The sequence below is a fragment of the Callorhinus ursinus genome, unplaced genomic scaffold, assembly GCF_003265705.2.
Source record: "Callorhinus ursinus isolate GAN/ISIS: 27379988/994484 unplaced genomic scaffold, GSC_fseal_2.0 scaffold71, whole genome shotgun sequence".
NCBI lineage: Eukaryota > Metazoa > Chordata > Mammalia > Carnivora > Otariidae > Callorhinus > Callorhinus ursinus.
The window spans coordinates 4,592,390-4,611,368 of record NW_027397133.1 but is presented as its reverse complement, the minus strand read 5'-3'; the positions used below and the strand labels follow the sequence as shown (position 1 = coordinate 4,611,368).

Here is an 18,979-nt window from a genome sequence, read left to right as displayed (position 1 = left end):
GCCCCTTTAAGGCGACGTTGGAGCAAATAATGTCTGAGAGATTGGGGGGGATACCCGCAGGGACCCCGTGAGGCTCTAACTCCCGCCAAGCAGCCAAGCAGCTGCTTTGGGGAGCAGATTTTCGGGGAAAGACGTCTTCCTTGGTTATCTGCTCTGCACAAGTGGAAATTCTCCCCAGTTCTGCTCGTAGAGCGAGCGGGCCCCGAGCGACACCCCCGCGCTCCCGCACCACATGGGCGCTCCCGGATGAAGCCCCACCCCCCTGGTTCCACGTGGTCAGCTGCGCAGCTCCCCCGCTCTCGGCGGCTCGGTCTGAGGGGGGCACAGGTCCCGGCATGGAGGGGACCCCGTCCGGCGGTAAGTGGCATCAGGACGGGCTGGCGGGGTGCAAAGAGTTGGCTGAATGGAGGAGAAAGGGCCCCCGGGGGCGTTCGGACGGAAAAACGGACTTGCCCAGAGACAGGACCTGCGGAGAGAGTATCTCCCGCGAGGAAGGAACTTCGGGCTTAGGGAGGGTATGGGGTGGGGGAAACTACCGGTGGAGGGAAGGGCGCCGCCAGGAATTGGCTCGGTGGAGATTGGGGTGCCCCTGGGGAACAGGCAGGAGAGAAGAGGCCGGGTGAGGGGATTGAGGCGCTCAGGAGGCTGGACCAATGGGCCGATGGGCGTCCTAGAGGATTGGATCCGCGGGGCAGTGTCAGCAGGCTCCCGTTTCCTCTCCTGCAGGTGCTGCTCTGTTCTCCTGTCCCCCCACCTTCACCGCGACGTCCCCAGCTTCAGAGCCCACTCGTTTTTCTTTGGAGGTGTTAAGGGATCCAGATACGGAACTGTGGCTTATCCAGGCTCCTGTAAACTTCGCCCCAGACTGGTGAGTGGTCCAGGCCACCTCCTGGGAATACGCCCCCACCCCAGTGGCTGAACTTGGGTGGAGTTTAGAGGGGCTTTCCTCGGGCATTCAGGGCGCCTGGGTAGCTCAGTTGGTTAAGCGTCTGATTTTGGCTCAGGTCATAATCTCAGGGTCCCGGGATCAAGCCCGGCATCTGGCTCCCCGCTCAGCGGTCGTTGGCTTCTCCGCCTCCCTCTGCCCCTCTCCCATGCTGGTGCTCCCTCTCTCTCAAATGGATGAATAAACCTTTTTAAAAAAAATGCTGTTTCTCAGCTCCTTTCCTCCCTTTCACCAGAAAAATCTGATGAAGCTTCTGCCTTCTTCTTTCTCCTTTCAGCCTCAATGGGCGGCTAGTGCCTCTTTCGGGCTCCCGGATTGTGAAGGGCAAGTTGGCGGGCAAGCGGCACCGCTACCGGGTCCTCAGAAGCAGCGGCCCCCAGGCTGGAGAAGCAATCCTGCTGGCTCCCTCAGGGGAAGCGGGAGGTGGACTCACCTGTGCCCCAGCCCCCCAGGGCAGCCTAAGGATCTTTGACGGTCCCCAAGAATCCCCCTCTGGGACCCTGCTGCAGCCCATCCCAACAAGCCCCCCACCACAGATCCCCCCTGGCCTGAGGCCTCGGTTCTGTGCCTTTGGAGGCAGCCTCCCGGTAACAGGGCCTGGGTCGGTCTTGGAACTGAGGTCACCAGCCTCAAGGAAGAGGAAGAAGAGGCATATACCAGAGGCCTCAGTTCCCCAGGAGGCAGTGAATGGGCTTGGGGCCCTGGAGGTGGACACAGCTTTGGGGTCTCCAGAGGTGGATGTGGGGAAGAAGAAAAAAAAACAGGAGCTAAAACAGCTAGAGGTGATGGAGCCCGTAGCAGCAGAATCCATGGCTGAGATGTCGGAGCCCGTGGGGGCACCATTTCTGTCCACCACCAAGAAGAAGAAAAAGAAGCCCAAAGGGGCAGAAATGGTCGAACCAGAAGAGCAGACACTGGCACCTGAAGAAAAGCCGGCGGAGCTGGAACTCACAATTAAAAGGGAGCCTCTGGAAGAGACAGTTTTCCCTCCCTCCAGGAAGAGGAAGAGGCAGAAGGGGACAGAAGGGAGGGAGCCAGGGGAAGGGATGCCGGCCGAGTCTCCACTGCAGCTGGAGCCACAGGAGGAAGCCAACCTGCTGCCATCCTCCAAGAAGAAGAAAAAAGAAAAGGGGTACAAAGTAATGATAGAGCCAGGGACCGAGGCGACAGAGCTGGAGATGGGCCCTCTGGAGTTCCCAGGGGAGGTAATGGAGCCTGAACTACCACACGAAGTTGAGCCTCAGGCTGAGGCAGCTCTGGTGTCCACCAAAAAGAGGAGGAAGAAAGAGAAATGGCAAAACGCGGCGGGGGAGCCGGGGGCAGAGGTGGCGGAGCCTTGGGTGGAGCCTGAGCCACCAGGGGACCTTGAGCCGCAGGCATCCACCAAGAAGAAGAAGAAGAAAGAAAGGGGCCACAAAGCAGCGGAGCCAAGGGCCGAGACCAGTGACCCACAGGGGGAGGTGATGGAGCTGCAGCTGCCAGAGGAGGGGGAGCCTGAGGCCAGGGCAGATCCAGTGCCCACCAAGAAGAGGAAGAAGCGGGGCCAGGGGAGTGGGATGCCAGAGACGACATCCCAGGAGATGCTCGAGCCGCCGCTGAGTCTGGAGTCGGGGGAGGAGGTGGCTCCTGCAGGATGGGAGAAGAAGCGGAAGAAGCTACAGCAGGATCCTGTGTAGTCTCTTCCAGGGAAACTGAGGGCTGCAGTTAAGAAAAGCTGGAGGTGACTGCCTGGGCCAGCAGAGAGCAAGTGCAGAGGACTCCCCCATCCCCACTCCCGGTGACTGCCCCAGCACACCAGCAGCAGCCTGAGCCAGGAAAACGGCTTTATTGTTACACCGAGGGCCTCCTTCACAGCCGCGGTCATCGGGGCACTTTCAAGAAGGGCTCGTGTAAGACATCAAACAGCCTCCGGGCCTGGGTGAGAGCAAGAAAGAAAGGAGGGGCGGGTCATTAAACGAGCCATTTGTTTGCTACATCCGCAGTGGGCTTTGCTTCTTTCCCTCTCAGCCAGATGGGGCTCTGGGGGCCAGGAGAGAAAGAGCCTTATCTTGAATCTGTCCCAGGCTTGCTATATGAGTTTGGGCTGGTCCCCACCCTCTCTGGGCCTCAGTCTTGCCCAGCTGTAGGAGAAACCCTGTGGGCCTTCCAAAACCTTGTTAAGAGCTTTGGGATCTGAGGTCCCATTTATTTGGAGCTCCCTCCTGCCCCTGCCCCTCAAGCCGATTTCCACAGCTCTTACCTTCTGGGGTCCCAGGCCTGGGCACAAAGCCAGATCTTCCCGCGATGCGGCCATGAGCTGTTCCAGAGACTGAGGAAGGTGGGAGTGAAGGGTCAGAGATGGGGAGCACGAGACTACCCTGCCCCAGCTGATCAGGGGTCTAAGAGATCCCTGGAAGGAGGTGAGGTCCTGTGGGAGGGCAGGGGAGGCAGGAAGGATGGGGAGAAGGGGGCAGTGAGGTGGAAGGAAACAGGTGTGTGTGGGGTGGGGGTTCCCTGAAAAGGCAAGGGGGTCAAAATGCCATTGGGATAAGGGAATCGTTCCTTACCCCAAAAGTAGTCAGAAGGGTCTGGCTGTCTGTTTTATTGACGGACTTCACTGTGGTCAGGCATTCAGTCACCTGGAAGGGGAGAAGGCGGAGATGCATCATGAGAGAAATGACTGCGACAGCCCGCAGGGCGGCACTGGGTCACCACTGTGTCCCCAGACTGCCTGCATGCAGGAGATGCTCAGTAAATGGCCTTTTTCTTTGATTAAAAGTTCATCTTAGCAGGGCGCCTGGGTGGCTCAAGTCAGTTAAGCGTCTGCCTTCAGCTCAGGTCATGATCCCAGGGTCCTGGGATCGAGCCCCACATCGCAGAGCCTGCTTCTCCCTCTGCCTCTGCTCCTCCCCCCGCTGTGCTCTCTCTCTCATATAAATAAAATCTTAAAAAAAAAAACTTAAAAGATTTAAAAATAAAAAATGTAAGTTCATCTCAGAGTGGTCCCCAACTAGGTGAGAGGGTGTCAGTCACATGATGAGAAGATAAATGCCATTTCTCCTGAGTTGTTCTACCCAAGGGAAGACCACAGGCTCTGAGTTCAAAACCAGGGCCCACTGCTTACTTCCTGTGAGGCCTGGGCATGGGAACTGACCCCTCTGGGCCTCTTTTCAGGCTAGTGGGGGCCCCTCATAGTACCCACCTCAAGGGTGGTGGTGGATGTCCACCATTACTCAGTCGTTGGAACCCAGATTAAACACTTCGTTCAGCCAATACTCCCTGAGCACCCACTGAGTGCTGCGTGATGCTGGGGACACAGCAGAGACCAAGCCAGGCCTGGCCCGGCCCTCCTGGGGCTCCCAGTCCAGTGTGGGAGATAGATCAGCTCCTGACGGTGGTGACCCACATGGGCAGGGCTGGCGGGGGACCCCCGCAGGGGCACTAGACCTGGGAGGGCTTCCTGGAGAAGGAGGCATCAGAGCTGAGATGTGAAAGATGGGATTAGGTGGGTAGTCAGGCAGAGGGAACAAAAAGGCACAAGCTTAGAGGAGTGAGCCAGGTCTGGCAGAAGTGACAGAATGTGAGGCCAGGGGCGGATGGGGCTGCTGGGCAGAATAGGCAGGGCCTTGTAGAGTGTTGTGAGAAGGCCAGGCTTTCCCTGAAGGCACTGGGGAGCCATGGGAGGGTTTTGAGCTGGGGAGGGCAGAATGAAGTTTATGCTTAGGAAGACCCCTCTGGCTGCCGCGCGCGAGTGAGAAAGGAGAGAGGGAGCTGAGGGTGGGATGGGGAGGAGAGGTTGGATTCAAGCCCCAGGAAGGAGCTGGGGGAGGCCCAGGCAGGGAGGTGCGGCGCCCTCACCCGGGAGACGAAGTCCTGCTCCAGCTTCTCCATCAGGAGGTCCGCCGGCTTCTGCTCATAGGCCTTGTAGGTCTCCAGGTACCGCCCGGCCTCCTCAGGGCTGGGGTGAGAACATTCGGGTCAGCCAACGGGAGGGGGGGCATGTTTTAGATTCAGTTTATTATGCCGTTAACTCTAATATAGAGGAAAAAAAATAAACTTCGCTCCTCTCAATGTCCCCTGGTGATAACCCACGCCAGGCACACCTTTGCTGGCCAAGGGGCAGAGCTTGAGAGTCTAACCCGTTGGCTTTAGGTTCCCCCTTCCCACCTGAGTGACCCCGGGGCCAGTGATTTTCTCTCTCTGGGCCTCAGTCTCCTCATCTATAGAGTGGAGCGGATGGTAGAACTGGCTCCAAGCACTCAGAACGGTGCTGGGGGCTCAGAGACCTGTTTTAAGAAATATGAGCTATTCTGGAAGGGAAGTGGGTATGTGGAGTTTGAGAGGGAGAAAAAAACCAGAAACACTGTTATTCTTTTCCCAACCCCAGGAGACAAATTTAGGAGGCATTCAGTTCCCACTGTCGGTTTTTAATCTAGCACGCCTTCAAGAGAAAGGCTGCGGGCGAGCAGGCAGGCGAGCTGACTGCTGAATCTTATTATAGAGGCTAACATGACCTGGTAATCGCCATTCATTTTCACATCAGGCATGGGTTCCTCTTACATGTAACGGACTGCTTCAAAGGTAGGTGACATAATCAAATCTTAAAAAGGCTCTATGTGTGCCGAAGAAAGTAACTCAAGTTTATTGGCACTGGGAAGAAGCTGGCCTTTTTTGTTTGGGGAACTTGGGAAGAGTGAGTTGAGTCGAAGGAAGTAAAGGACTCAGGGTTGAGGCATCTTGGCCTTCAGATCCTAGCTAATAAGCAATGTTTTTTTGATTAAGCGACGGTTCATATTCTTGAAAGAAACATTCATTTTCCTAATTCTATTTTTTTTTCCTTGTTAAATGGGCATTGCGGCTTTTCACTGCAGCCGGATTATTGTTATGGTTCTTAATAATTTGTTCAGGACCCTCAGGTTAGCACGCTGTGTCCGGTTCTAGAATTTGCCTTCATTTTTGCACTCTGCAATATAAGCAGGATGTTTTTCCATGTCAGCAGAAGGAGCTCAACCTCTTTTATTTAACGGTTGCAAAACATTCCATGATTTAGATGTAAAGACATAGGAAACATTCCCTCTTGGGGGGGGCCTAGCTGCATGCCAGGTGCTGCTCTAACTCATTATGCTCAGAACCTTCCAGAACCGAGAGCTCCTATAAGGCACTTATTATTTTCAAACCATTATACAGAGGGGGAAGCAGACCAGCGGGGTGGAGTCACTTGCCCAAAATTACACAGCTGGCTAGGAGAAACAGCACCCTTAACTTTACATGACGCTACTTCCCACAAAACAGTAATGTTTACACTTGGTTTCGTTTTAATATACAACTAAGACGGGGGCGCTCGGCTGACTCCATCGGTAGAGTATGCAACTCTTGATCTCTAGGGGTCGTGAGTTCAAGGTCGTGACGCGGCCTGGCTGCCTGATGGAATATTACACAGCTGGGAAAGAATGTGCATCCAGACAATGGGATATTATTCAGCAGTAAGAAGTGAGCTACCAAATCATGAGAAGGCATGGAGGAACCTTAGAAGCATATTGTTAAATGAGAGAAGCCAATCTGAAAAGGCTTCTGTGAGGTAAGAGGAAACTTCTACGGTTTCTACCCCTGGTTCCCAGCACAGAGCTCGAGACCCTTGTACATTCCTCAGTGAAAAGAGCAGTAGGAGCATCTTTGTTCTATATTTTTTAAAGATTTTATTTATTTGAGAGAGAGAATGACTGGGGCAGGGGCAGAGGGAGAAGCAGACCCCCCGCGGAGCAGGGAGCCCAATGCAGGACTCGATCCCAGGACCACAGGATCACGACCTGAGCTGAAGGCAGACACTTAACCGACTGAGCCACCCAGGCGCCCCCATATCTGTTCTATTGAGATGACTTTGGGTGGGCTCCTGGATGGGAGCTGGATGGGGGCTGGTCACCAGAACCGATCAGAAGCTTGGGATTTTCAGCCCCACCTATGCAGGGGCTGGAAATGGACTAACAGTTGACTGTGCCATAAAATCCCAATACCAGGGGGTTCAGAGCTTCCAGGTGGGCAAACATGTCAACACGGGGAGGGTCACGCGCCCCAATTCCACAGGGACAGAAGCTCCTGTGCTCAGGACCCTTCCGTACATCTCATCCTATGTTTCTCACCATCTTGCTGTTGATTCTTACCTTTTAACAAATTCCTTACTAAACCAATAAATGTGTTTCCCTGAGTCCTGTGAGCTGCTCTACAAACCGAACCCGAGGCGGGGGGGTGGGGGGGGGGGTCCCTGGAAGCGGGCTGGTCAGAAGTACAAGCTGGGCTTGTGACAGGTGCCTGAAGTCGGGGGCGGTCTTGGACTGAGCCCTTCACCTAAGGGATCTGATGCCATCTCCAGGCAGATGGCGTCAGAACTGTGTTAAACCATAGGACACCTGGCGGGTGTTGCAGAGAACGGCTGGGCGTGGGGAAAAAGCTTTGACACATCTGGTGGCCAGAAGTGAAGTGTTTTGTACGAGGAGTAAAAGCAACACAGGAAAAAGACCCACATTAGGGAAGAACGGGTTTTTTTTTTCCCTACACACAAGGACAATACTCGTATTCTATACTATATATGTGTATATTCCAACTATATGATATCCCGAAAAAGTCAAAACTATGGAGACTAAAAGGATGAAGGGTTTGGGGGTGGGAGGGATGAACGAGTAGAGTACAGGGGAGTCTTTAGGGCAGTGCAACTATTCTGTATGGTACAGTAATTATGGACACATACCGACCCACAAAATGGACAACACAGAGCATGAACCCTGATGTAAGCTATGGGCTTTGGTTAATATATCAATACTGGATGGGGCGCCTGGGTGGCTCAGTTGGTTGAGCGTCTGCCTTTGGTTCAGGTCATGATCCCAGGGTCCTAGGATCGAGTCCCGCATCTGGCTCCCTGCTCAGCGGAGTACCTGCTTTTCCCTCTCCCTCTGCTGTTCCCCTGCTCTCTCTTAAATAAATAAAATCTTTAAAAGTAAAAAAATATATATATGTGTGTGTGTGTGTGTGTGTGTGTGTGTGTGTGTGTGTGTATATATATATATATCAATATTGGCTAAAGAGTTGTAACAAATGTACCACACGAATTCATACAAGATATAAATAATAGGAGAAAACACATTCGGGGGAGAGAGTCTGTGTGGCAACTCTCTGCACTTCCTGATGACTCTCTATAAACTGAAACCTGCTCTAAAAAATTAATATTTTTAGGGGTGCCTGGGTGGCTCAGTCGGTTAAGAGTCTGCCTTCTGCTCGGTCGTGATCTCAGGGTCCTGGGATCGAGTCCCGCATTGGGCGCCCTGCTCTGTGGGGAGCCTGCTTCTCCCTCTCTCTCCCTCTGAAATAAATAAATAAAATCTTTTAAAAAATTAGTATTTTTTAAAATGTGAACACTATATTGGGATACTACACAGCCATAAAAAAAGAAGGTGGCTGTTCTCTATACTGAGAGAGAAAAAACCTCCGGGGTCGGGGCGGGGGGTGCCTGGGTGGCTCAGTCGGTTAAGTGTCTGCCTTCGGCTCAGGTCATGATCCCAGGGTCCTGGGATCGAGCCCCACATCGGGGCTTCTCCCTCTCCCTCTGCCTGCTGCTCCCCCCTGCTTGTGCTCGCTCTCTCTTTCTTTAGCAAATAAAATCTTAAAAAAAAAAAGGCAAAGAAAAGACTTCCAGGTGATGACACGACAATGCAAGGCACAGAACAGCAAACACATACATACATGCCGTGTGTATATACCATATACACGTATGTGTACATGTGTGCACACAGACAAACCGCTTTCGTATAGCTTCTGATTTTAGAACTACATGAATATGCCATTTTTTTAAAAACATTTTATTTATTTATTTGAGAGAGAATGAGAGACAGCATGAGAGGGAAGAGGGTCAGAGGGAGAAGCAGACTCCCCGCTGAGCAGAGAGCCCGATGCGGGACTCGATCCGGGACTCCAGGATCATGACCTGAGTGGAAGGCAGTCGCTTAACCAACTGAGCCACCCAGGCGCCCACGAATACGGCATTTATTTAACAAAAGAAAGTCTAACCAGTCTATATTCAGAAGAAAGCCAGAAGCAGAGAGAGTAAATCGCCCCTTCCCATCACTGCCGACTCTTCATACCCTCCCCAGAGATCAACGCTGTCCAGGGCCTGGAGCCTTTGTAGCTCTTTCTAGTTTATCCACATACGTGTCTGTTCAGAAACACAGCTCCCTTTCCTCCCTTCTGTCTATAAATAAAAATATGGTGCTGTTTGGTTCTGCAACTCTGGTCCCCACCCTCTGATGTGCAGTGATGGCCCACGTCATCGTGGATGGACATCTGCACACACAGGCAGGGCTAATCCCGGTGCGGGAATGTCAGCGTTGAAGAGTGGTGTCTATTTTGTGTAAATAGCCAATCAAATCTCCCACCAACCAAATGCGCAGGTGCCCATTTCATGCTATCCATCTGAGACGTTTTCACCAAATTTACGGGAGAAAGACAGCACCTCATTTTTTAAAATTTACTTTTTTCGGGCACCTGGTTGGCTCAGTCGGTTAAGTGTCTACCTTCAGCTCAGGTCATGATCCCAGGGTCCTGGGATCAAGCCCCGCATCGGCCTCCCTGCTCCGCGGGGAGTCTGCTTCTCCCTCTGCCTCTGCCCCTCCCCACTACTCATGCTCTCTCTCTCTCTCTCAAATAAATAAATAAAATCTTAAAAAAATAGAATAAAATAAAATTTACTTTTTTCTTGATAAATCATAAGGTTGATATTTTTTTCATGTGTTTTGGCAACCTGAATTAGACTCTTATTTAGGCTCTTATTAACCTGTGGGAATTTCTTTACATAGATAAATATATAATAAATAGGTTTAAATATGTGCATATAAGTATTTAAATATATTAACACTGTATAAATATAACGTATGTACATATATAAATTAGAAATGTTAAGTCTTTATTTTATATATATATATATGCACAGCAAGTACTTTTTCATAATTTGTCACTTGTCTTTTAACTTTATTTACAGTATCTTTTACTACCCAGAAGTTTTCAAGTTTTAATATTCTCAAATCAGGGCGCCTGGGTGGCTCAGTTGGTTGGGCGACTGCCTTCGGCTCAGGTCATGATCCTGGAGTCCCGGGATCGAGTCCCGCATCGGGCTCCCTGCTCAGCGGGGAGCCTGCTTCTCCCTCTGACCCTCTCCCCTCTCATGCTGTTTCTCTCTCTCTCTCTCTCACAAATAAATAAATAAAATCTTAAAAAAAAAAAAATATTCTCAAACCAGCCAACCTTTTCCTTTATGGCTTCGGGGTTCTGGGTCTTGCTTTAGAAGAATTTTCCTACCCCAAGAGTATAAAAAATATTCTCCTGTAAGATTTCTTCTAACACCTTTTTTTTTAATGTCTATAATTTGTCAGGATTTAATTTTTTTTTATGGTGTGAGGAAGGGATATCTTTTTTTCCAATTAGAAATTAGCCCATCTAAATAGTCTTTAGAAACCTAGATGTGGAATTAATTATTCAGACAGACTTTATGTCTAACTCATCAGTGCCTAGTATTGTCCTGGCAATTTGATTTATATCACCTGCCTTTGTAACCACAGCCCTATAAGATATTAAGACCCTGTTTTAAAGGGTCTTAATGAAGGTGAAGAAATTGAGGCCCAGAGGGAGGCAGTGCCTGGATCAGGCTCATATGGGGAGTTCATGGCAGAAGAAGGAAAGGTCTAGGGGGGCAGAGCAAGTTGAAGGACTCTCAGGATAGAGCCTGACCTGAGCGGGGAGCCTCAGTCTCACCTCCAGGCAAGGACCAGGGTGCAGTCAGCCAGGATGCACATCTTGGCCAGCTCCTTGAGGGCCTGCTGGGGATCTTTCTGGATGGACAAGAAAGTCAGAATGAGAAATCTGGTAGAAAGCAAGGAATTATAGTCTTGAAAACACAGTAGGTTAGGATGCCAAGAACCTTCCACTTGACTGACACTTCCTAAGCTCTGACTGGGTGCCCACCTGTGCTGGGCAATGCCGGGACCCCGCAGTAACCAAGACAGGCCAGGCTCTGCCTGCTGGGGCTCACAGTCTGATGAGGTAGATAAAACTGTCCCCGTACAGTGGTGAGCCAGAGTGACCAGGACTGGGATGGGAGAGCAGGAGCATCCGACCTGCCTAGGGGATCAGGGAGAGCTTCCTGGAGGAAAGGACATTTGAGCTGAGACCTGAAAGAGGATGAGGAGGAGTGAAGGAGGCAAAGGAGAGCAAAAACAGAATTCCAGGCATAGGGAACAACTTGTCCAAAGAATGGGAGGAGAAAGAGAGCTTGAGGAATTGTGATTCACACAGTACGTGATGGAGAATGTAAAAGGGTGACCACACGGAAGCTCAGAAATGACCCCAGAGAATGGGGCCAGGGGGGCGTTCGCACAAGGCCTCATGGGCCACGGAGGGCACTAGGGAGCCACGGGGGGATCTGGACAGCAGATCTGTGCTTTAGGATGGTGTAAGGAGGGAGGGGTTGAGGCTGGAGGCCAGGAGACAAGGGAAGAGGCTGGAGTCAGGGCCCAGGCGGGCTGGGCGGGGTGGACAGAGAGGATGACACAGATTCAAGACACGTTTAGGTGGCAGAAGGCTGGGCTCGGCGGAAGTGGTGTGGGGAAGGAGGAGATGGACGATTTTACCCTCCTACCCCCTGGGCCAACACAGGGTGTCAATCTCAGATGTGCGAAGTGGTTCCTCACTGAGGTTTCAACTTGGCATCTTCCCTCACGATTCAACAGTCCACTTGGCTGCTGTGAGGCCCCCTCCTCCCTCAGACCCATTTCACAGATGGGGTCAACAAGGCCAGTGGGGAAATGACCACTGCTTACCACATCCACCTGGATGAGCAGGACCCGCAGGGCGAAGCTCTTCCCCAGGCTCTGCAGCCGCTCGTGGATGTAGTCTGGGTGGAGGTTGTGGTAGCGGAGGCTGGGGGGGGCAGGGGAGAGGGAGGGATTGGGAGGTCTCGGTCTCCCCAAGACCCCAGGGGCCCTTCTTCACTCTCCCTGGAAGGCAGAGGGCATGGGCAACACAGGGATCTGAGGCTCAGGGAAGTAAAGTGACTTGCCCCAGGTCACCCAGCAAGGCAGGCGCACGGTGGGATTGGCAGCAAGGGCTGCTGGCTCTGGTTCCCTGGGGGGATGGACCCCAGGTTCTTCACAGAGGCAGGGAAGAGACTTGGGCTTTGGGTAGAGGACAGGAGACCGGGGCTTAGAGAGCGGGGACTGGGGGACACTGTGCAGCTAGTCTTGGGAGGCAGGCCCATCCCAGGGACTCTGCTTTGGCCTCAAAGGGCACTGGCAGGGAGGGGCTGGGGTGGCTTCTCCACCCAGCGAACCAGGGGCAGGACATCTCTGCCCAGCAGCCGCCAGCCCTCCTACCTTGCAGGGAAGACAGCAACCTAGAAGTTTCACTTCCCCCCTCTAGCTCTGTCTGGAGAGGGGCCCCGGGGAGTAGAGAGGGAATGTGCTTCACAGGGGTAGAGATTAGAGAAATCCTGGCTCTCACTGACGAGGCCTGGATGTCTGGGACATGAGTGACCCGACCCCCAACTTGCTCAGACCCAGGAGCCCAGGCCCCCAACTCCCTCCTCCCTCAGACCCAGGGGTCCAGGCCCCCAGCCCCCTCCTCCCTCAGACCCAGGGGTCCAGGCCCCCAGCCCCCTCCTCCCTCAGACTCAGAAGTCCAGGCCCCCAGCCCCCTCCTCCCTCAGACCCAGGAGTCCAGGGACCCAGCCCCCTCCTCCCTCAGACCCAGAGTCTGGGCCTGCAGCTCTTCTTGCTCTGGGCACCTCCAGGCAAACACCTCTTCCTCCCACACAAGGTCCCACCGAGGCCTAGAGCCGACAGGGCCACACCCAAAGTTCTCCCACTGAATGGTCCAAAACACGGGGGCACGCCCTCCCAGGCCTCCCAGGTCTCTGGAAGGTGCGGCAGCCCCTCAGAGCTCACCTGAGGAATAGGGCACAGGTGCTCTGGCCCAGCACGTAGTCAGGAAGGACGTCACCAAACTCCCAGGGCACGTTACGCACAAACTTCAGCACGGGGTTGCCCCTCTGGGGACGGAGGAAGGACCAAAGCCATTAACCAGGATGGGCCTGGGATCACTGCCAGCCCAGGGCCCCCTCCCCACCTGCTCCTTGCCTGAGCCTGTCCCCCTCCTCTCCAGAGCCTACCTCCTCAGCCTGAAATGTCCTTGGTGCTCTGGCTCTGACCTAGGCCCTTCCCCCCAGCCCTGGACCTTAACTAAAGGATCTCCGAATCTCTCCAGCTCAGCCCTCTCCCCTAGCCCCACGTGTGTGTCCTGGGGTCGCAGGACACTTCCTCCAGGATGTCTGCCTCATTGCATCCCAAGTGCCTTCAGCATCAGCCCTTACACCTGCCCCTCCTACTGGCCCCACTCTGGGGACAGCCCCACCATCCAGAGACCAGAGCCTGGTCGTGGACATGTCCCTCTCCTCCTCCTTCTCCAGGTGGGATGTCTACCTGAGACAAGATCCTATTTTCATTTTTAAAGGATTCCTTTGGGACGCCTGGGTGGCTCAGTCGGTTAAGCCGTCTGCCTTTGGCTCAGGTCATGATCTCAGGGTCCTGGGATCGAGCCCCGCGTCAGGCTCTCCGATCAGCGGGGAGTCCGCTCCTCTCTCTACCCCTACTCCCTGCTCGTGCTCTCTTTCTCAAATAAACAAATAAAATATTCTTTAAAAAAGGAATCCTTTAAAAATAAAAGTTCCTTGGACATGATCATATTGCTAAAACTGATTTGTCCAAATAGCATGGAAGTTTACTTTTTGTTAACAGGAGAGAGAAAATATTAAACATTTTGGAAGATACAATAAAATGAGACTGACTGTTAAAAAAAAAAAAAGGAATCCTTTGTCCCCTTCACACCCACTAGAATGGCCAAAATGGTCAAAAAGACAGACAAGGACAGGTGGTAAGGATCTGGGCAAACTGGAACCCCTGCCCACTGCTGGTGGGAACATAAAATGATGCCTCATTGGATAAAATGGTTTGGGAGTTCCTAAAAAAGCTCAACACCCCATAGAGTCACCCCATGACCTAGCCTGCATAAATACCCAAGAGAACTGAAAACCCACGTCTACCAAAAAATCCGAACTCAGATGTTCAGGGCAGCGTCATCAGAATAACCAACAAGTACAAACAGCCTGACGGACAGCCCATCAGCTGAGGGATGTGAACCCCGGCAGGGCGCCTCCATACACCGGGATGCTATTGGGCCCACAAAGGGAAGGAAGGAAGCCTGGACACGCGCTACCTCATGGAGGAACCTGAAAGCCTTATGCTGGGTGAAAGGAGCCAGACGTCAGCCGACAGACATGTGATTTGTTTGCACTTTTTGGCTACTGGGACACAAGCTGTGGGGACCACTCGGGCACCAGATTTTGTATGGATGTATGTTGTCATTTCTCCTGAACATCTACCTAGAAGTAGACTTGCTGGGTCATTCGGTAACTCTTATGTTTATTTATTTATTTTTTAAAGATTTTATTTTGCAGGGGGTGGGGAGGGTGTCTGGGTGGCTCAGTTGGTTAAGCATCCAACTTTTGGTTTCAGCTCAGGTAGTGATCTCAGGGTCATGGGATCGAGCCCTGAGTCAGGCTCCGTGCTCAGCGGGGAGTCTGCTGGAGGTTCTCTCTCTCCCTCTGCCCCACCCCAGCTTGCTCGCTCGCTCTCTCTCTCTCTCTCACAAATAAATGAAATCTTTAAAATAAATTATATTTTTTAAAGTTAATTACACCTAACATGGGGCTTGAATCTACAACCCTGAGATCAAGAGTCACGCGCTCCACCAACTGAGCCAGCCAGGGGCCCCGGTAACTCTATGTTTAAGTGTTTGAGGAACTGCCAGACTGTGTTCCAAAGTGGCTGCACCATTGTGCGTTCCCACCAGCAGCCTAGGAGGGTTCCAATTCCTCCACAGCCTCAAGACCCTTCTTTAGCCAACTGATGAGAGCCATCCTCATAGGGGTAAGCTGGTACCTCAGTGTGATCACAAGCAGAAGAAACCTCATTTTAAGGGCACAGATGAGTTAAGGCACTTGCTCAAGATCACACAGCTGCTGCATGCCAGAGCAGGATTCGAACTCGGGCCTGCGTTCAAGAAATCATCTTTGAATGAAAGAAAAGACCCGGAGGACAGGAAATGTAGTCGTACCCCCAAAAAGAAGAGTCAGGGTGGTATAGACTAAACTTTTGTGTCCCTCCTAAAATTCACATGTGGAAATCCTAACCCCCAATGGGATGGTATTAGGAGGTGAGGAGAGGCAATTAGGTCATGAGGGTGGAGCCCCCGGGAATGGGACTAGCGCCCTCATTAAAGGGACCCCAGAGAGCTCCTTCACCCCTTCTGCCATCTGAGGACACAGTAAGACAGCAGTCTATGAACCAGGGTCCTTTCCGGACACTTTGTCTGCCGGCGCCTTGATCTTGGACTTCCCAGGCTCCGGAACCGTGAGAAATAAATGTTTGCTGTTTAAACTACCCAGTCTATGGTATATTTGTTCTAACAAAACAATAGGACATGGAGCAATCTCAACCCACACGCAGTACTTGAATGGATCAATGAAAGAGGGGCCCAGCCCCGAGCACAATGGCCAGAACTCAGGGGCGCCTCGGGGGCTCAGTCGCTAAGCGTCTGCCTTCGGCTCAGGTCAGGATCCCAGGGTCCTGGGATCGAGCCCCGCATCGGGCTCCCTGCTCCGCAGGAAGCCTGCCTCTCCCTCTCCCACTCCCCCTGCTTGTGTTCCCTCTCTCACTGTCTCTCTCTCTCTGTCAAACAAATAAATAAAATCTTAAAAAAAAAAAAAAAAAGGCCAGAGCTCCGACTTCCTTCCACTGCCCACCAGAAGTCCGCCCCGTAACCCGTGTTTCCCACCAGAAACCTCAAAGCCCCACTTCTCCATCCCCTCCTCACCTGGCGGGGGCTCACAATGATGCTGCTGCATTTCGCCCCTGGTTTGGGGGCCTGATTGGGGGTCTCTCCTGCCAGGGGCTCTGGCCCCGTGGGGTGTGGAGCTCCAGCCCCTCCTGGAGGTCCCGAGATGGCATACTCGGCATACGTCTGAGGGGCTGCCTGAGGTGAGGCCTCCACGGTGGGCAGGCTCCAGGTGGATTTGAATAAGGGCTTGACCTGTGCAGGGGAGGGGAGTGTCAAAATCTAAATTGAGCCCCTTCTCCCCACTCCTCAGCCTCTGCACTGGTCCCGGCCACCACCTTCTCTCCCTTGGACCACTGCAGTCACCTCCTCACCAGCTCCCTGTCTACACCCCTACTGTCTGTTCACTGTCATTTCACATCGCTCTGCTCAGCGACCTCAGTGGCTCCCGCCTCAGAGCAAAAGCTGAACGCATCACCAGAGCCCACAAGACTCTAGAAGATCCGTCCCTGCCCTCTTGTCTCAGGGACTTCCCACCTCCTTCCCTTTGCTTTCTCTAGTCCAGCCCCACTGGCGGCCTTGCTGCCCTCAAACTCCCTGGGCCTTTGCACTGGCTGTCCCCTCTGCCTCCAGATGTTGTCACATAGCTCACTCCCTCACCTCTTCCACACCACGGCCAAGAGGTCACCTCCTCAGAGAAGCAGTCCCTTGACCTAAGGTAGCACCTCTCCCCCATCACCCCCTCTATCTTTAGCCCACTTTGTTTTTCTTCCTAGCACACAGGGAGCAGCCAGTACTCAGCACCAGCCAATCGTTTTCCTGTGGGAATTCAATCTCAGTGTTGTCAGATCCTTCCATTTACCAAAAGATGTCAAAAGCACAGACCTTTTTTTTAATTGCAAAGCCTTCCAATTCTCAAATGTCAGCAATAAATTCATGCTTTGCAAACCAGGGTGCTGGCCACATAAAACAGATCCCCAGGCCACCCGCTGCTTGCCAGTTTGCAGCCCCTGCCTGGAGCCCTCTCTTGGATTCGCCATGACATTTTACAGATGGGAAACAGACTTGCGGAGAGCAAAGGTGTTTTCCCAAGGTGACCCAGGCCACATTTCCTAACCCACACGGGTGGTCACAGGACCCTTCCCGTCCCCCTTCCTCTCAATCCCCCCCAGTCCCCCCCCCCAGTGTTCTCCCCATCTCCTCATCCTACCCCTGCAGGAGGGGCCTCATCTTCGCCCAGCGGTATGAAGAATTTCTTCCTCGTGGGTGGCCCGGAGGGCTGCCGCACTCCCTCTTCGTCCATCCCAAGGTTCTTCTGGGGCCTGAAAATGAAGACATGGCGGCGGGGGCGAGTGAGACACCAGCGCCTGCATTCCCATCCTCCCAGCAGGAACCCCCACTCCCAGCTATCCCGCCCCCAAAATCCCGGGGCTCCAAAGCATCAAGTTCCAAACACCCAGTGCCCCAAATTCTGTAAAGCCCCGCCCACACGGAGCCTCCACCTTCAGCTCGCCCCGCCCCTTACCGGTCCAGCTGTTTCGTTAGCCCCGCCCCTCAAGGGCCCCACTTTCTATTCGTCCCGCCCTCACTGTTTCCCGCCTTCCGTTTGCCCAGTCCAGCTTCTGTCCCCTCCGCCCCGCCCCCAGGGCTCGCACCCTGATACCCTCCCCTCGCTCCATCTCATCCATCTCTCAGACACTGCAACGACTGATTGGCTCCTGTGGCTGCCGGTCGCCCCCCCCCCCCCCGCCCCTCTCGACCCAGCCCTGCTGTCGGAGTGCCGCGAGGACTCACCTCCTTGCCCCCGAGCCGCGAGTGAAAAAAACCGGAGAGGGACCGAGGCGTCCCACCGCCGACGCGGCCAGCGCGTCCCCGGGCTCGCCCTACTTCCGGCCTCTCTAGCCCTCGATCCCGCCCTCACCGTTCCCCAGAGAGGTAGAGCTTCGAGAGGGGCGGTCCCCGCGCAGCTCTCTATGGTCCTGGAGGACTGCGGAGGTCTGAGTTGGAGAGAGCCGTCGACCTAGCCGTCTGAACGTCCCTGGTTGCCGAGAAGTTCAATTTCGATGCCCTTATGAAGCACCTCCCTGTGCTCGGCCTCCGGACAGGATGCAGTGGGAGGGAAAATGACGGAAGATCAAATTAGGTTCCTCCTCTCAGTCCAGACTTGGGTTCACATCCCAGCTCTGCCATTGACCTGGCCTCGGCTCCCACATTCATTCACTCTTTCATTCCACTCGTACCCCCCGAGCGCCTCCTCTGTTCCCGGCCGTGTGCCGGGCAGTGCTAGCGACTCAGCGGTGACCACTGACAACCATAGCTCCCTCCTGTCCTTCTGGAGTTTCCAGTCCAGTGGGAGAGACACACTCGAGTTCCCAAACAGTGACGACCCGCGGAGTGAGCAAGGCTGCGATGGGAGACCCCAGACGGCCGCCGGGGAGAGGGGAGGGGAGGGGAGCGGAGAGGAGGGGCCGACCAACCCAGCCCGAGGGTAGGGAAGGGCTTCCTGGAGGAAGGGACATCTGAGCAGAGACCTGGTTGATGAGTTAGAATTAGTCATTTCCTGAAAGAACAGTATCACACTGTTCTAACTTGCGGCTCTCTGGTTACTAAGGAGAGAGAACATCTTTTTGTGAGTTCATTGGTCTTATGTAGTTTGTCTTCTGTGGATTGCTTGCTCATATCCTTTGCCCATTTTTTTTAAATGGGGTTGTGTGCCTTTTTTTATTAGTCTTAATTTGTAGGAGTACTTTATGGATTGCGATTTTAATTCTTAGTTATGTATATTCTAAGTATTCCCACCTAGTTTGTACTTTGTATTTTAACTATTTATTTATGTCACAAAGAATTCGTAGTGTTTATTCACACCTGTTTATCAGTCTGTTCGGTGCTGACTTTGGCTTTTGGTGTGTTGTTTAAGAGAACTGCCATACCCCCAGGGTCACAAATATATCCTGTAATTACTTTTTTTTTAAAGATTTTATTTATTTACTTATTTTTAGGGATTTATTTATTTATTTGACAGAGAGAGACAGAGAGAAAGAACACAAGCAGGGGGAGTGGGAGAAGCAGGCTTCCCGCTGAGCAGGGAGCCTGACGCTGGGCTCGATCCCAGGACCCTGGTATCACAAC

General features: G+C 53.1%; 2 protein-coding genes across 4 annotated transcripts; one reads left to right on the top strand and one right to left on the bottom strand.

Annotated features, from left to right (window-relative positions):
• The first annotated feature begins 279 nt into the window (after positions 1 to 279).
• POLR1G (RNA polymerase I subunit G) lies at positions 280 to 2,921 on the top strand. The gene is made up of 3 exons (XM_025849886.2): positions 280 to 357; positions 727 to 868; positions 1,224 to 2,921. The coding sequence occupies exons 1-3, from the start codon at positions 336 to 338 to the stop codon at positions 2,620 to 2,622; spliced, it is 1,563 nt and encodes a 520-aa protein (XP_025705671.2). The 5' UTR covers positions 280 to 335; the 3' UTR covers positions 2,623 to 2,921.
• On the bottom strand, positions 2,756 to 18,348 carry ERCC1 (ERCC excision repair 1, endonuclease non-catalytic subunit). 3 transcript variants are annotated; one of them, XM_025849888.2, is made up of 10 exons: positions 17,772 to 18,348; positions 17,061 to 17,172; positions 15,890 to 16,105; positions 12,904 to 13,007; positions 11,782 to 11,881; positions 10,718 to 10,794; positions 4,784 to 4,883; positions 3,493 to 3,564; positions 3,186 to 3,254; positions 2,756 to 2,860 (listed from the first exon to the last, which is right to left on the bottom strand). In XM_025849888.2, the coding sequence occupies exons 2-10, from the start codon at positions 17,151 to 17,153 to the stop codon at positions 2,807 to 2,809; spliced, it is 885 nt and encodes a 294-aa protein (XP_025705673.1). In that variant the 5' UTR covers positions 17,154 to 17,172; positions 17,772 to 18,348; the 3' UTR covers positions 2,756 to 2,806. The 3 variants fall into 3 exon arrangements, with proteins under 3 accessions (XP_025705673.1, XP_025705672.1, XP_073742618.1); XM_025849887.2 differs by having other exon boundaries at positions 17,645 to 17,782; XM_073886517.1 differs by lacking the exon at positions 17,772 to 18,348 and adding an exon at positions 17,376 to 17,488.
• Positions 18,349 to 18,979: the final 631 nt, after the last annotated feature.

Bases quoted from the DNA above. Each gene is read 5' to 3' on its own strand.
- POLR1G (XM_025849886.2), top strand. From the start codon at position 336: ATGGAGGGGACCCCGTCCGGCG. The intron at 358-726 runs GTAAGTGGCATC...CCTCTCCTGCAG, and splicing joins GGAGGGGACCCCGTCCGGCG to GTGCTGCTCTGTTCTCCTGT. The intron at 869-1,223 runs GTGAGTGGTCCA...TTCTCCTTTCAG, and splicing joins GTAAACTTCGCCCCAGACTG to CCTCAATGGGCGGCTAGTGC.
- ERCC1 (XM_025849888.2), bottom strand. From the start codon at position 17,153: ATGGACGAAGAGGGAGTGCGGCAGCCCTCCGGGCCACCCACGAGGAAG. The intron at 16,106-17,060 runs GTAGGATGAGGA...TCCCCTGCACAG, and splicing joins ATGAGGCCCCTCCTGCAGGG to GTCAAGCCCTTATTCAAATC. The intron at 4,884-10,717 runs GTGAGACTGAGG...TTCTCACCCCAG, and splicing joins ACCCTGGTCCTTGCCTGGAG to CCCTGAGGAGGCCGGGCGGT.